The following is a 16177-nucleotide window of genomic DNA, read 5'->3' on the forward strand; positions in this document are numbered from 1 at the left end:
TTATGAGCACCTCCTTACACTTAACGATATAAAATATAAAAACTAGACTTTATGTATTTTTACATGTACAATTAATTGTGTAGTTATTTTATTTTTATTTGATTTTTTAGATTTTTGAGAAATTATTTGATTTTTTATATTTTCCCAAGATTTTGCCAAAAAAAACTCAAGAAAGATTAAGAAAGTTGAAAATGCCCCCAGAAATTATCGTTTTAAACTTTTGTCACTATGGCTGCATCTTTCCCTTCCAGACAATACTTCGATAGATACAATTAAAGTTATATCCGAAGAATCTAACAAGACAAGAAAAGACACTGCCTTCAATCACCATGGGTTTGACGGTTTGAGCAGCATTGTAAAGTTCCAAAGTATGAAAAGATCAAAGAGAAGAAACACAAAGGGAAAAAGATGGCACTTATTAGTTGAAGTCTACTTGGAGAAGAGCAAAAAGCATATGCTGCCAACATTTTCATTAACAATTGTACTATGAAATAGAAATTGGTCACCCTGAAGTTCAAATTTACTCGATTATTTACAGTGTATTTGAATCTCATGCCGGCATCGGCCAATCAAACACATACATTTTGGCCTCTGCAACAAATGTTTGAACACTAGCAACTCCCCCACCAATAAAAAGTTTCAATAGCTAGCTACAATTAACAAGTACAGCTAATAGTCACCCACGCTGATGCTGAAGTGGCCATAGTTACCGACCTGTTTCAAAAAACTTCCTTTCAGAACAATCACTAATCACACAAAGAGAGAGAGAGAGTTACCCGAGCATTTGATCTTCGCTTGTTCAACTCTTGCGTCCTTGCCTTATTAACAACTGAATTTGGTGACAAGTACATCCTCTGTATTCGCAGCATATTCATCCAACACACTAAAAGAGTTGGTGACTAGAAATAAAGTAAAAATTGAATGTGTTTTGCTAAGGTTAATGAACTTTTTACCTTCTCCTTTGTTGATAACACTAGTTTCTTACTCTGTTTCGGTTTAAAGCTGAAAACATCATGCAAAAATGCATTGCCCTGAAAATTATGTATTTCCATCCGTTACGTTTGCAAGATGCAAGGGAAACTAAAAAAGAAATAAACGAGCCACAAACATAAAAGGAGACTTGCCAGCAAGTGTGCCTGAAAGCCACCCCCAAGGAAACCTCTAAACATGTTCATCTACATTCATTAAAAAGTGCAGGTTTGTCAAAAAAATTGCAGCAATCATTATCAAGATTACCAATACTACGGGTTATTGAAAAGCCTATACCTGTACAGACTGCATCCAGGAGGTAACCTTCAAACAGTCATAGTTGCTCAATTTGACAGCCACATCTGGTCCTACACCATCCTGTAAGAGCATTACATGACAAATTACTTGGACGATCAATTAGAAGAGGTTCCAAAGAGTCAAATGTAAAGCAGCTGGTCATCATAATAGCGTCACAATCAAAGTAGGATGATATAATTCTTCCGTTGCACACCTTCGGGTGTTAAGAAACATCATGAAGAAACATAGAAGATCATATATACAGAGAATATTGAGAGTAGCAGAACAGATTGGTTTGTTGTGTGAGATTAAAAGGAAAATGGAGAAGTATAGCTACAGTCAGGTATAACTATGACCTACAGTCTAGATAATGTAGGTTCCATCAGTGCAAATTTACATAGCATCAAAATGGAACAAATTCGGTATCAATTTTCTTTCAACTTATGAAGATGCACTAGCAATGTGTGTGTGTGTGTGTGTTGTGGTGTGTGTGTCTGTCTGTGTATTGACACATATGCATGCATGATGTATATAATGTAATGCATAACAGGTATTCCTTAAGCAAAATTGATAAATTGATAGAAATAGACTATGGAACAAACATGAAGGATTAGGTCGAGGCATTTCTTAAGGAAAGTGCTTCAGGAAAGACTACCAAACGTCTTCCTCCTGAAAAGAAGGGATGATTCAAGGATTTCCACTTGTCCCTTTCCTAGCCATACATGAGATTTGATTTGCCTTAACCTTCTTTCCGAACCTTACCTCTCTTGTTAGGTCAGGGTCTCTCTTATCCTAACAATCAATACTTCTTAAAATAGCAAAACGTGCTTTTTATAAGCGGGCAGTTTGATGATGTTTTTGGTGAGCCCAAGGGTCTTCCTCCCAAGCAATCTCAGGACCATGCTAATAGTCCCAAGGACTCTTTTTTTTGTTTTGAGCTGGTGCATACAACCAATACAGACAAGCTTGAAGAAAGCAATTCAGATAAATTAACATGGTGGTTATGATTACAATTAAAAACTAAACCAATTCAGTGTTCACACAACACAGTGGTTATCATTTTGAAAAAAAAAAATCAGTCTTCACATTACATGGTGGCTATCATTACCATTAAAAACTAAGTGGCCCCTGAGTTCTGCCAATGTCTAAGAGATCTACATGGTGGATTCCATGCTCATATAATATCATTACAATTAAAAACTAAGTGGCCCCTTATGTTCTGCCAACAAGACGAGTAAATGCTGGATTCCATGACTCGCTGTGTATAAGATTAAGAGGTAAATCAAGATCTCCAGCTGAAAATATCAAACAGCCTACACAGGGTCAGATGGACAGAAACATTTGAGAGAGAGAGAGACGCACCTGAATGAAAGCTAGAACATCATAGAAAAAACTCCGCTGACTACCCAGTTCTTTCTTTGATGTTCCCCTTCCACCAGCTTCAATAGAGAGAACCTTCATCTGACTTATAACATCTTCATAGACATTTCTTGATAAGTTCCCACTGATGTACTCAAAGGGCTCTTTATCATCAAACTCAGATGTGTTCATACTTGCCCTTTCAAAAATTATGACAACCCCTTCCCCAGCAGCAAGCCGCACTGATCGTTCTTCCATATTCAAAAGATGGAGTAAAGCAGGGAATCTACGCCCAAATTTAGAGATGAACTCATTAGATCAATAGCCACAATGTATGATATCCGTATAAAGCTGAAAAACAAATACCGAAGTGGATTCAATGTTTACCCTTCCAGGCAAAAAGAATCAATTTGTTCGGCAGTTGCTGTTGTTAAAAGAAATGCCCATGATGTTACTGCAGCTGCCCTAACTTCATGGTTGGGTTCAGTGATTCCAGAAGCCTGCAACAGTACAGTGCAAAAACTTCATAAAACTCATAGGCGAAGAGAAAACTGCTGAACATATTCATCTTTGTCAATCATATGTTCATGTACTAATACAAGTACAAAATGCCCAGGAGGCAACCATATTCACCTTATCTGAGTGTAGAACTTTATTATAGAAACTAACTTGCCAGAGAACATCCAATGTACTATCTGTATCTTCATCACTTCCCACAACAAAGGTCATAATAGCAAGGGACATCAATGCCTGAAAAAATATGACCACTACAAATTACACATACTCAATGGAATGGAAAGAATACAAGGATCCAAATTAGTGGACATTGAGCAGGGTATCCCATGGACTAGTGGATATCCAGCCCAGGAATGGACCAATCCTGAGATAAAAACATGGCCCCAAGCCTAAATTTCCCAGGCAAAGACCTGGTTGTACATGAAAATGGGCACAGGCTCAGGTTGTGCCTCAGCCGGAGCTGCCGGGCCAACCCAAACCAGGATGATATTACACATGAACAACCAAGTTTAGGGAGAAAGCCCAGCAGAACCAGGCCAGGCCTGGTTGCGTCTGACATTTCTTTCTGATTGGTCCATCGTCTGGCCCATGCCAGACCCATCTCCACCTCTAATACAAATAATACATAAGCAGTCAGAGAAAACACAGGGCAATTAAATCATATGGAAGAAAATGAAAATTTATAAAAGCATTTCTTAAATGAACAAAGAATCCTAAGAAGCATACATACTGAGACACGGCTAGCAACATTCGAGCCTTGTTTAGCAATACGGGATAAATGAGAATTTGATTCACAGTAAATCTTGGAAGCCATTTCACCTTCTCCGACTGTAATAATAAGCAAGCCTGCACAGGACGATGGCTCTTCATAAATCATCCTACATTTTTTTCTGAGCAAATGCCATAGCATAAGCAAGACTTATTCTTACCCAACACACGTGCAGCCAAGGCAATCTCAGAAGCAGATCCTCTTCTGAGGATAGAAACACACTGATGGAGCACAGTCTCACCCCTGTATAAGAAAATATAACAGCGATGAGTAAAACAAATGAATGATCTAGGTAGTAAAATTTTCAATATTGAAAGTTTAGAATCTTACTTGCTTGTCGCAAAGTCGACATATACCCCACTCATGAATGACTTGCACAGACCATTTAATCCAGCTTCCCTAGTTGATAACCTACAAGGATGCACATATTTCTTGAAGATCAAATAAAAACATAAGCATAACAATCAACAGCCATAGAATTACAAAGTTGAAAAATCTTTATTACAAGAGAACTACAAGCTTATAGCTAATGACTCAGACAAGCTCCAGTCATTTTGCAAAACAGTATCGCTCTCATCTCAGCTAACATCCAGTAATGCAATAATAGGGGGCAACTTTTTCGTTGGGTTTTGATACAAGCAACACCAGTGTTGCCAGAAATTATAAGTTCCTGAACAAACTGATACAAAACCAACACACGTATTTATCAAAGGCAATTAAATTCTTTCCAGATGAGTTTTTAGATAACAGGTGTTCTTAGTGATTTAGTGAAACTTTCCCTATCTACAACAAGAGCCTGAAGAACCCGCCAACCCGGTCTACTGAAAATTATGAACCCTCGATCGTTCAGAATATTGGATGACTTGAAGAATTAGGAAAGACCAAAAGAAAAGGGAAACTGCATACCTCTTCTCATAGAGGGCATCCAAGTAGTTGTCGAGATCAACCGTCTCGCTGTGAACCTCGTCGACTTCGGGCACCAACGAAAGCTCAGACGACTCCATAGTTGAAACCGTACTGAGGGTCTCATCGTCGCTAGCGAAGAATGCAGCAGCCCGGCGCTGGCTCTTTCCTGTTAAATAGTAGAGATTCGAGAACCATTTCCTCCATCAATCAGAAAAGGTATCCATGCACCATCTTCAGAACCAACATGCTGAACAAATCAATCAAGAGAGAGAGAGAGAGAGAGTCTCCTTTTTTTCCTTTTTTATCAATTCCATTTTGTTATCAACCAAACATATAAAGAAACCAAAAAGCTCTACAAATTACTTCCATCCCAAGATTCATATCCAATTTCCAAAAGAAAATACTGAAACTCATAAATTAACAATGAAAAGGGGATAAGAACAGGGACCTCCAACAACGCGCAAATCGGATAAGGTGAAAAAAAAGTCAAGCTAATAAAAGAAGCCCTAAATTCTATTGCTTCATCTCGTCATATTCCAAAATAAAAAACATACAAACAAAAATCCGGAATATTTTAGGAAAGCGAATTAAAGAAAAAATACAAAATTATTCATCTCTAAAATTTCCATTTGAAAGAATATGCAAAAATTCATTAAAAAACTTGCATTGCGTCATCTCCTCAAACTCAACCAGAAAAAAAACGAACAAGAATACGTTCATCAGCCTAATTAGGAAAAAAACAACAAAACTTGTTATTCTACCCCAACAATTTCATGGAAAAAAATCCGCTCGTCAGCTGAGAAAAATTCTGAGCTTCTCTGCTTAATATCACCAAACGCAAGAAAAATAAATGGATCATATTTACATCAAAAAGAGGGGAAAAGGACGGAAACAAAGACCACCCAGACTCAGAAAACCCTATATTTCTCAGAATCTTGAATCTAAGAGAGAGAGAGAGAGAGATCACCTTTTCCCATCTCTTCTGACGTCTCCTCCTATTTCCTGTTTCCTCCTAAATGCAATCCCTCTGGTTGTTCGGAAAACGAACTCTAAAACGCGAAAAGAAGAAGCAAATAAACATAATCTTCTGTGATCCGAAGCGGAGAGGAACACCGGCGGCCATCCAGAAATCGCGATCTAAAGAAGAGCAAGACGGGTTTCCCGATTTTTATACGTCAAACAAACGGAGGCCAAGAGGAAAGAGAGGGAGGGTAAGGGCAAGCAAGCAACCAACCAACCAAAGAACAAGTAACCTTACAGCCAAAAGAGATTCGGGGTTAATTTGGGGTTTTACCCTTCAACGGAAAAAAAGTAAAACCGGATTTAACCGCCAAATCTAGGGGCGGTGAAAAATCTTTAGCGCCCCGCCAAATCCAGAGGAGGGCTTTTAGAAGCAGCCACGTGGCAAATTCCCTTGGTGGACTTGAGGGTGAAAACGGGAAGAACATGGTGAATTTACCGGCATCCCATGCGTACGTCATGCCCAGCGTTGGGTACAGCACGCACGCGTTCCACACAACCCGTGGAACGTGCAATCAAATGGACTCTTAGGGCTTCTTCGATGCCTTCTTCAAGTTTGGGCGGAATGAGTCTACTTGTTCAATGTTTGTTTCGACTGTACTCGCCTGCTGTGTTTATTATATCCAACGTTTGTTCTACGTTGTGGACAGCATGAACATACATGAAGAAACTCCAAATTTCACAGAAAATCTAAAAAGAAAATGGCAAAGAACCACAAACTCGACCGACAAACCTTGAAATTTATGGCAGAAATATAAACATGAAGATCCCACGTTCTAACCTCCTCTAAAGAGAAGCAAAACAGCAAACCACCACTGATTTCCACAAATTCAGGCTTAGCTGCCGCAACTACGAAGAAATCACCGAAAAAAATGGCAAAGATCTACAAGTTCTGCAACTTGAAGCCTCAAAATTTGTCGTTAAAATCGGAAGAACCTGAAGATCACAGGCAGGAGAGGCAGGCGGAAGCGAGGGATTGAGGACGATCAGGCCTATTTCAACAGGAGGCAGGCTGCATCAACTTCTCAGGCCTGTTTTTGGAGGCAAAAAAAATTATGAAGAAATTCTGTGAGGGATTGATGACGATCGGGTGAATCAAGAGGCTGGAAGCCAGGGAGGATGGATAGTGGGAGGAGACACCTCAGCCCAAAGAGTTTCTAAAATAACGTTTAGGAAGAGAGCGTGTTGAATTTTCAATTAATAAAAACATATTTCTTGATCCTTAAATTTGTTTAGACTAAATCATAGAACAAACAACAGCCACTACACATTCATCCCAAAACAATTGGAGTCGGCGGTATGAACCAAAAAAAAAAATCATTATGGGTCTTCCAAAGCATTAGTATCATTTCCTATCATCTCCATCCAAGTCTTACTAGGCCTACCCCGACCTTTTTTAACAAATATATTTTCTCATTTCTTCATTCTTCTAACTGAAGCATCATTAGGCCTTCGCCGAATATGTCCAAACCACCGTAAACGATTATCTCTCATCTTATTTTCAATAGGTGCAACGCCTACCGTCTTACGTATCTCCTCGTTCTGAATCTTATCTTTTATTGTATTTTCACACATCCATCTAAGCATGTGCATCTCAGCTACACTCATTTTTTGAACATGATGTCTCTTGGCAGCCCAACATTCTGTATCATATAGTAAAGGCGGGCCTAATAGTCATCCTATAAAACTTTTCCATCAACCACAATGGCATTCTACGATCGCACAACACTCCAGTTGCAATTTTTTATTTCATCTACCCAACCTTTATCATATGATTTACATCTCCATTAATTTCTCCATACTGTAAATCATTGAAAAGATAAAAAACAAATAAATAAAACATAATGTAAAAACGTACCCGAATTCATAGTTGCCCCGATAGATCTTGATGGGTTAGATCTTTCAAAACCTTTATAGGTGGCTTTTACTTTATCTATAAACCTAATGAGAGAGGAGCAGTCTTCTTTATTTATGAGGAGGCAAAAAAGAACAGCCGCTATATATGGTTTTGGCGACCCTAACCTAATTGTAATCATCCTATAGTGTTCTTTCCAATTCAGCTCATCATAAAATCAGAAATTAATATATGAAGGCACATAAGGTATCTACCTTAGGTCTTCTTTCAAATTCTCAAAAAAAAAAAACTCTTTTTTTTTACGAGTTCATAAAACATGCGAAAGGGTTTGGACCATCGGCTTGGGTCGGACCCGACACGACCTGCCCGGCGCAGGTCAGACCACACTCGACTCGAGTCGATCCCCACAAATGAGATAGGGATCGAACCAGGCCAATCACCGACCCCTGGTCAACCGGCGGTGGCTAGCGTCCGACGAGGGTGATCAACCGAGGGCTTGATGGCACCCCCTCGGTCATTCAAACCCAAAGGGGAAGGGCCAATCGGCCCATCCTTTGTCTGGCACCTCCCAATCGATTGAATCCAAAGGGAAAGGGTTGGGTCGACCTTACCTCCGTTCGAGCGCAACCAAATGGTGCGAGGAGGGTTGTTCAGCCTTCCTCCGCCTGTGCCCTGACGTCGAACGGGAAAGGGGGGGATTCGGCCCTCACCAAAGCCGATGAGAGACTGAGGAGAACCGTCTGATGCTCCCCTCCTCCTTGTTACCTGTGCAGGCACCCGATGGTTCGACAAGCCGTCAGATGTCGTCCCATGGTTTGCGACCACTGAAGGGGGCGCCACCACCCCCGCGGTTGGTCGTTGATCCCAAGAAACCCCAACCTACACTGAAAGTTACGGCAAAAAATAATTTTTTATTTTTTCTATTAGTGGCCCCTAATATCAACGGTTAAAAGAAAAAATTGAATCTGATAGAATTTCAATGACTCAACAAAAAAATGGCAAAATCAAAATTTCCAACAATTTAAGAAGAGCAAGAGGCTCTGGTATCAATTGTTAGATTCTGGATTAGAGAAATCATATTTCTTGATCTCTAAATTTGTTTATGCTAAATCATTGAAAAGATAAAAAATAAATAAATAAAATATAATGTGAAAATATACTCGAATTCATAGTTGCATCGATATATCTAGATGGGTTAGATCTTACAAAACCTCTATAGATAGCATTTTATTCTTCTCTAAACCTAATGAGATAAAAATAATTTTCTTTCTTGATAAAAGGCAAAAAAAAAAACAGCCACTATATATATGGTTTTGAAGACCATAACATAATTGTAACCACTATATAATCTTCTTTACAATTCAGCCCATCCTAAAATCAAAAGTTAACATATGAGGGCATATAAGATATTTTATGCATTATTATAATCATACTTTATAATATATTATATGACCCAACCATATAACATTTTTTTATATAAGTATTTACCTTAGACAATTTATAATGTGTAATTAATTACGATCATTCCAGAAGGACACAAAACTAGAGAAGCAAGGAAGTTTGGGACTAAAGGGAGAGACGAGACCAAAAGAGCGGGCATCGGGCTCGATTTTGTTTTTTTGTATTGTGGCCCACGTCCTGTTCCCAACGTAACAATGGGGTGGAACGGTGTTTCACCCTGGTAACTGACGCTGCAAATGGCGTTATGCACGTTCGCCAGCATTATGCGCTGGATGAACCATCAAACAAGCTCTCAGGTGAACATGATTGTAAAAATATTGTGTTGGAACACTGATGGTCTGCTGCAGAGTTGTCCTGCACAAATCAAGTTTTTGTTGGGGGGCACGGCTAGGGATATCCAGCCAAATAGGGATAAGGTACGCTTGGCTTGGCTTGGCTAGCACAAGCTCATTAGATGACATATAATATTTTACGTGTCTTTTACGTCACAATATTATAATATGGTATAGTTGGTTCTAGCGTGCGGCTTGAAAATGAAGGGTTCAACGTTTTGATTTTTTGTTGTTTGACAGTCATCTAAGAGGCTAAAATATCTTTTAAGAAACCGATTCCAGATCACGGTGATAAATATCGGTTATACTTGAAAATGTCACCAAAAACCTGCAATGTATTGGTTGTCATTTTTAACCGTCAAATTATCGCGATCTTATCGTATTCACTCGTATAAGCCCACGTCTTTCACCTTTTCCTTTGGTCCCTCAATTTTTTTGATTTTTTAACATAAACCTTCAATTTTCGGGTCGTGCCTACTTTTTTCCTCCCCACTGAATTAGGATTGCGTGCGCTGCTGGTTTGTGGCTACGCGTGCTACCTGCCACGTTTGGCACAAACGGGCTGGATATTGATCCGGCCATGATTTACCCGATATTGATTAAATTGTAAAAAGTGGGTATGGTTCTTAATTGGATTCTAGATGATTCTCGGGTTACTGAATTCACTTAAAATAAGTAAAATCTATTGATTTTCCTATGGAATATGTTGGCCTAGTGGTAGGGATGGCAGTGGATCGGGGCGAAGGCGGGGGACAAGGTTTTCACCCTTGCTCCTTCTCAAAATCCTGCCCTCCATCTCCATATGAGTCTTGATTTGAACCTCCATACCCACCTTCATCTCCATTTCATGTCCTCCATTCTCGGTCCAAATAGGGAAAGCAGGGCGAGGTTCCGTTTTCTCTCAGTCCACTGCCATCCTTAAAGAAGGATAGCAAGGCGGGGACGGGACGGGGTGGAGAAAAGTGTAAGTTCATCCTCTCCTCCATTCTCTTACAGGTTTTTATTTTAACATTCATCCCCACCTCTATCCCTATTTCATGTCCTCCATCCCCAGTTCAAATAGAGTGAGGCAGGGTAGGGCCCCGTTTTCCCTCGGTCCACTGCCATCCCTACCTAGTAGGGTGTGGCCTAGGCCGTGAGATGAGCAATCAGCATTAGCCTAGGACCGAGGGTCCTAACCTTGGAGTTTTATGCTTATGGGCCAACGATCATAAATATAGCAGGTTGAGCCAATGAGACCAGGTCTTTGAGATCAGACATGGTTTCTTATGGTGATAAAAAAAAAAAAAGTAAAATGAGTTAAGTTAGGGCCAACCCCATTCTGACCCGAACCGATTAGAGTTGTTGACATGATTATGTGAAGTCTTAGAAGCAGCTACTCTTTATTATATAATCTTTTCGATTTTGACCCACCTGATAATAAGGTTAAATCAAGTTTGGACCCAAATTCGAACTCCAAATGATTTGCTTTCCTACTCCAAAGTCCAACCATAAAAGAGGACCCACATTGTCGGCCATAGAAAGATTTTTTCTGACAGAGGCCATAAAAAGAATTAGAAGAACTCAATCTAGAACCTTTTCCATCTAAGGATTTTAGCCGCTCATCCTGTAATCCTAGCCGCCCAATTCAAATACGACCAGAACTCATATGACTGTACCTTGTTGAACAAGCCAATAACATGGCAACAAATGGATAATTACCCTTTCGGGGGCAACCCCCGCCTCGCCCCGTTTGAACTGGAGATGAAGGGCATGAAATGGAGATGGAGGCAGGGATGAAGGTTAAAATCTATTCTCGTGCGGGGATGGACTTAAGCTTTTTTCCGCTCTGCCCCATCTCCGTCCCAATCCCCGCCTAGCCTAGCCCCAGCCCATCCCGTCCCCAATCCTTTAAGGAATGACTATAAACTAAGGAGAAATGGAGCCCCGCCTCGCCCCCGTTTGAACCGGGGATGGAGGGCATGAAACGAGGATGGAGGTGGGGGGGTGGAGGTTAAAATCCATCCCCTCCCCCGCCCCGGTCCACTGCCATCCATAGCCTACGATGACAAATTAGTGTTTAAGGCCCTGTTTGGAAGCATACTGGCTGAGGGCATCGGAGCAAAATTTTTGAATACTAAGCTCCTAAAAGCGTTTGGGATGGAGGGAAAAGCAGGAAAAAAGTAACTGGGAAGACATTTACTTACCACTATTAGGAGATGGTAGTCGACGACTCTCACCTCAATTCCTCTCCCTATGGTCGCGTTACTTTTTCCGATGCCCTCTCCACCTTCCATATTGACTCCCCATCTACCATCTTAACTCCACGCAAATAACCCAGCCAGCCATTTTTCTCTCTTTTCTTTTTCTTGACAAACCCCCTTTTCTCTCATTCTGCTGCAACAATGTTCCCTGTCTACCTCTTCAACAGAGCCATTTGAATGCAATTCTCTGTCACGCATAGGGAGAGTTTGATTTTTTTTTCTGTTTCCAAAGCTCTAGTTCAATATCCCTGTTTGAATCAGTTCATTGAACATGCATCCCAACTGTTTGATACAATGCTCAAGATAACGAGATCCTCAAGTAAATTTGAATTTTTTGGTTGTTTATACACATCAACACTTAGAATCTATTGTTGAATCCATTTGTTAAATTGACAATTAGTGTTCCTTCCAATTTTGTAAATTTGGAGTTATCCAAATTTGTTAAAAAGTTATTGAAGGCAAAGTTTACAACTTAATACTACAATAATTTTTGTATTTACATAACTACATGTAAGACTCTCGCTCTCTCAGCACATATGGGATAGACCCAGAATCTTGTAAAATCCCAATATCTATCAATAGAACCAACAGTGAGGGTATCCATGATATCTTCGTCCATGGTAGTTGGAAGCTGCATTTTTTTTTTACACCAAATACAGCACGCACGAATCACATTATATTTTTCACTTGGTTTGGAAACAAGATTGTTGGAGAAGCAACTATGAAATCTACACATCATCCAAACAACTTCAAGAATGAATTTGCAAATTACTGGTCAAATTTACGATGGTACTCCCAAACAACAGCTGGGAAGTAACAAATATGGATTTCATACTTCCTTCCTCAGCTACCTAGATTCCCATACTTACATAAACTGCCTTATGCCTTATGTAATACCAAACGTGAGCTCTCTCTTGCTACCTAGATTCTAATACCCTTTTACATTTTTATGAATTAACTGCAATAAAAGAAATGTGAGCTCCAAGAGAAGTCTCAGTATCCAAAATATCCATATACACTAGCATCATTTTGAACAATGTTGTCAGAATTGACCTCAATGGACCGATTCAAATCAAATCGGCCCAAAGGCTATTCAAAAGGGGCCGATTCAGGGTTGATTCAACTGGTTTTATAATATTTTTTAAAAGGGTTAAATCTTTCTATATTATTAAAACATTTTAAATTTTTTTTTTTTTTGAAAAGGCAAGCTGGGTTAGGCAGACCCCCACCAGTTATGATTCAACATACCACTAGTGTTTGAATCTGCAACGTCCCACCACAAGGAGACGTGCACTGACAGCTCCTACCAACCATATGGTTAAAAAGTACCGATTCTTAAATATGAGAGCAAGTAGGGATGTCAACGGAAAGATGCATCCAATATCCGACCCAACTCTTAATCCGATTAAATGGATTTGGTTAAGAAACCTGAATCCGAATATTAATCACATTCACATTCGATTTAAGATTCATTATTGAATCCGACAGATATCTGAATCTGATTACATGTAGTTTTTGGATTCGTTATTAGCTCATTTTTTTCATCCTTCGAGTATGATTAGCTAATATCCGATTAGTCGGATTTGGTATTGGCTACATCCAACCTGAATCTTGAACCGTTCATATCCATAAGAGCAAGAGTATAAGGTATTTGCAATTTAGTGTATTTAAAGTGCTTAACCAGCCAAAAACGATAATATTGTTTTAGTGTATTTAGGGCACATTTGGAAGTGGGAAAATGATAAGAAAAACATGAGTGAAAAAGGAAAAAGTATAGTTTTTTCAATTGCTCCAACAAAAAAAAAAATTGCAGATTTTTTTTCTTCTAAAAATGTAACTTTTTGTATGAAAATTTTCTTTCTTCTGTGTGGCCAAGCTTAACTGACAGTTTGCACAGCTACTAGTTAATGCACCAACACAACTGGTTAAAAGAAGGGAAACGACAAACATTTTTCAGAAATGAAAATTAGGAAATGAGATTTTTTTTTGGCTCACGAGAAATGGAAAATGGACACACACATACAAAAAGTGGACAGAGAGCAAAAGTACAAATATGTATAAAGAAATCAGAGATTGATATAAACTTGTTAATTCTGCATGGTTGCTTCTTGTGCTTGACCTTCATGTCAAATATGTGACAGTCTGAGAACATGCATTAGTTAAAAATGTGGAAGTGGAAACTTTTTTGTATATTTATTAGGATAAAAGTCAATATGTTGTTTAATTCTGTTAGATTAGATGTCCATAACAAAATTCATATTAAATTGCTTGTCAGTTTAGATGATAAAGAACCCGAATATTTTTTGTTTAAAAAAAAATGATCAAACTTTGATCCTTTGAATTCATCATGGTTGGTTCCTTTTTGCAGTCCAGATCGTATTCAACATTCTATTATCTGGTTGTTTATAGGATTATTGGTTATATGAAGGACATATGGGAGCCCATATTATCTACTGAATATGTCCCCTAATATTTTCAGCTTATGTTTTGTGTTTGGTTATTTGTGTTAATCCAGAAGATTGGATGACCTTGAGGCCTTGAGGCAGTGCACAAAATTGGCTGTGTATTTTCTCTTGGTTACTTAATTTTATATTTTGAAATAAGTAAAAAAATCATACTTTTATGGAGAGAGAATTGTATTACCTGTCGACTATAGGTCATGCTTGCATCAAGTAGGTATGGTGTAATTGGTTGTTTGTGTTAATACCGGACAGCGTGCATAGAGGTAGGTCAAGTGTATATCATGAACTTCTGTACATATGTTTATAGTATATTGGTGCATGACTGCATGATTCTTGAAGTACTATATGTGCATCTTTTTGTCATAACCTCTCATTGTGCATCTTCTTCTCAAATTAGCTGTATATATTGGTTCACATTATCTCCTAGGGACTTTATCATGCGTTGGATAGTCGGAACTATCAGTCCTTCATATCATTTTGGTCAATTCATATGTTTGAATGCTTTTTAATATCGTGCTATTATTGTTAAAGAATGTTTATCATGGACCTGTGATAATGTATTTCTATTGCCCTTGGTCGGTTTACTTTTTTCATCTTGCCTTTCTTTTGCAGGAGAAGTCCCTTCCAAGGAGCAAGTATGAGGAGGATGTGCATATCAATAATCACACAAGTGTTTGGGGTTCACGGTGGAAAGATCACGAGTGTGTTGGTGTATCTTTAAAACAGAACCAGAATGTAAAATTAATACGTACCGGTAGATGCCATGGACATAGCGACGTACAGGTGCTCGGCGCTCTCCTCAGCCTATCGACGCCCACGATGACCTCAGGCTTTCAATTCAATGGTGAGTAGGACCCTGAACTCAATAAGAAAATTGAGGACACCTTGGCTACTCCCATCAAGCAGTCAAACATCTATTTATAGTGGGAGGAAAGTGGGGGTTACAGAATGTAAACCCTTTCACGTTCATGTAACACCTTCCCCCACTAATTCTCACCAATTGCCCACTGACCCCTTTATTAGTGTCAAACAGAGTCATACTTAGGGTTGGACCCAAACAGAAATGTCCAATATTCTATCACTTGACTCATTGACACGAAAAGGCACAAAATTGAAGTTCATACTGTTATCTCGACTTAGTTCTTTATATGAGTTCGCATGCTATCCGGTATCACAAGAATGAATCATATGAGTCATATAGATGAACTCCTCTTTATGAAATGTCATATTTTTATGTACTACTATATAATTCATTTTCAGTGCTTTAGCATGTTAAGATTACCTTTATGAATAGGTTGATCTTTAACTCATTCTATGGGTCCTTTAATATTGTTATTATGTTATTTTCTCTAACCAAATGAAAGATCCTTTATGCAAAATCAACAATACATAAAGTCATAGAGAAATAATTTAGTTTCATAAATGTGATCATATATAACCATAATATTTTGTTATACATCAGAATGAATCAAACAGACTCATCCCCTTTGCATGTTGGGAATATAATCTCGGTGCTAGCCCTTTAGTAAAAAGATCCACAATCATTTTCTTTGTACTGATTGTATCAATACATACTAAATGATTCTCAGTCATTTCTTTAATAATAAAGTACTTTAACTCCATGTGTTGACACAAGGTTGATCTCTTATTGTTATTCAAGAAAGATATGACAACTTCATTATCACAGAAGATCTTTACTGTCCTCCCAATAGAGTCCACTATACCAAGATCTATAATGATGTTTCTAATCCATATATCCTAAGATAAAATCTCGTATAAAATCAATAATTTTTGCCTTAATGGATTTCAAAAAAAAATTCACTGTCCTGCAATGAGAGATGTCACATCGAATATTCTGAGTCACTCGGGATTGCAAAAGAAGCATACTAAGATTATTTGATCACTCTCACTTCTCATAGACATCCTTTTAAGTGCTCTCACTTCTCATAGATAGCCTTTAAAGCGATTGTTCTATTCTCTATATGAGT

The 16177-nt window shown here is 38.7% G+C and overlaps 1 protein-coding gene across 1 annotated transcript; it reads right to left on the minus strand.

Annotated features, from left to right (window-relative positions):
- Positions 1-458: 458 nt before the first annotated feature.
- Positions 459-6029, minus strand: LOC149830815 (uncharacterized). Its single transcript, XM_090011880.1, has 13 exons — positions 5784-6029; positions 4817-4982; positions 4241-4321; positions 4071-4153; positions 3872-3987; positions 3259-3375; positions 3013-3125; positions 2629-2911; positions 1267-1347; positions 1125-1175; positions 954-1031; positions 777-854; positions 459-714 (listed from the first exon to the last, which is right to left on the minus strand). The coding sequence occupies exons 1-13, from the start codon at positions 5791-5793 to the stop codon at positions 670-672; spliced, it is 1302 nt and encodes a 433-aa protein (XP_089868006.1). The 5' UTR covers positions 5794-6029; the 3' UTR covers positions 459-669.
- Positions 6030-16177: the final 10148 nt, after the last annotated feature.

The sequence above is a fragment of the Nuphar pumila genome, chromosome 7 (assembly GCF_984573655.1).
Source record: "Nuphar pumila chromosome 7, dmNupPumi1.hap1.1, whole genome shotgun sequence".
Classification (NCBI taxonomy): domain Eukaryota; kingdom Viridiplantae; phylum Streptophyta; class Magnoliopsida; order Nymphaeales; family Nymphaeaceae; genus Nuphar; species Nuphar pumila.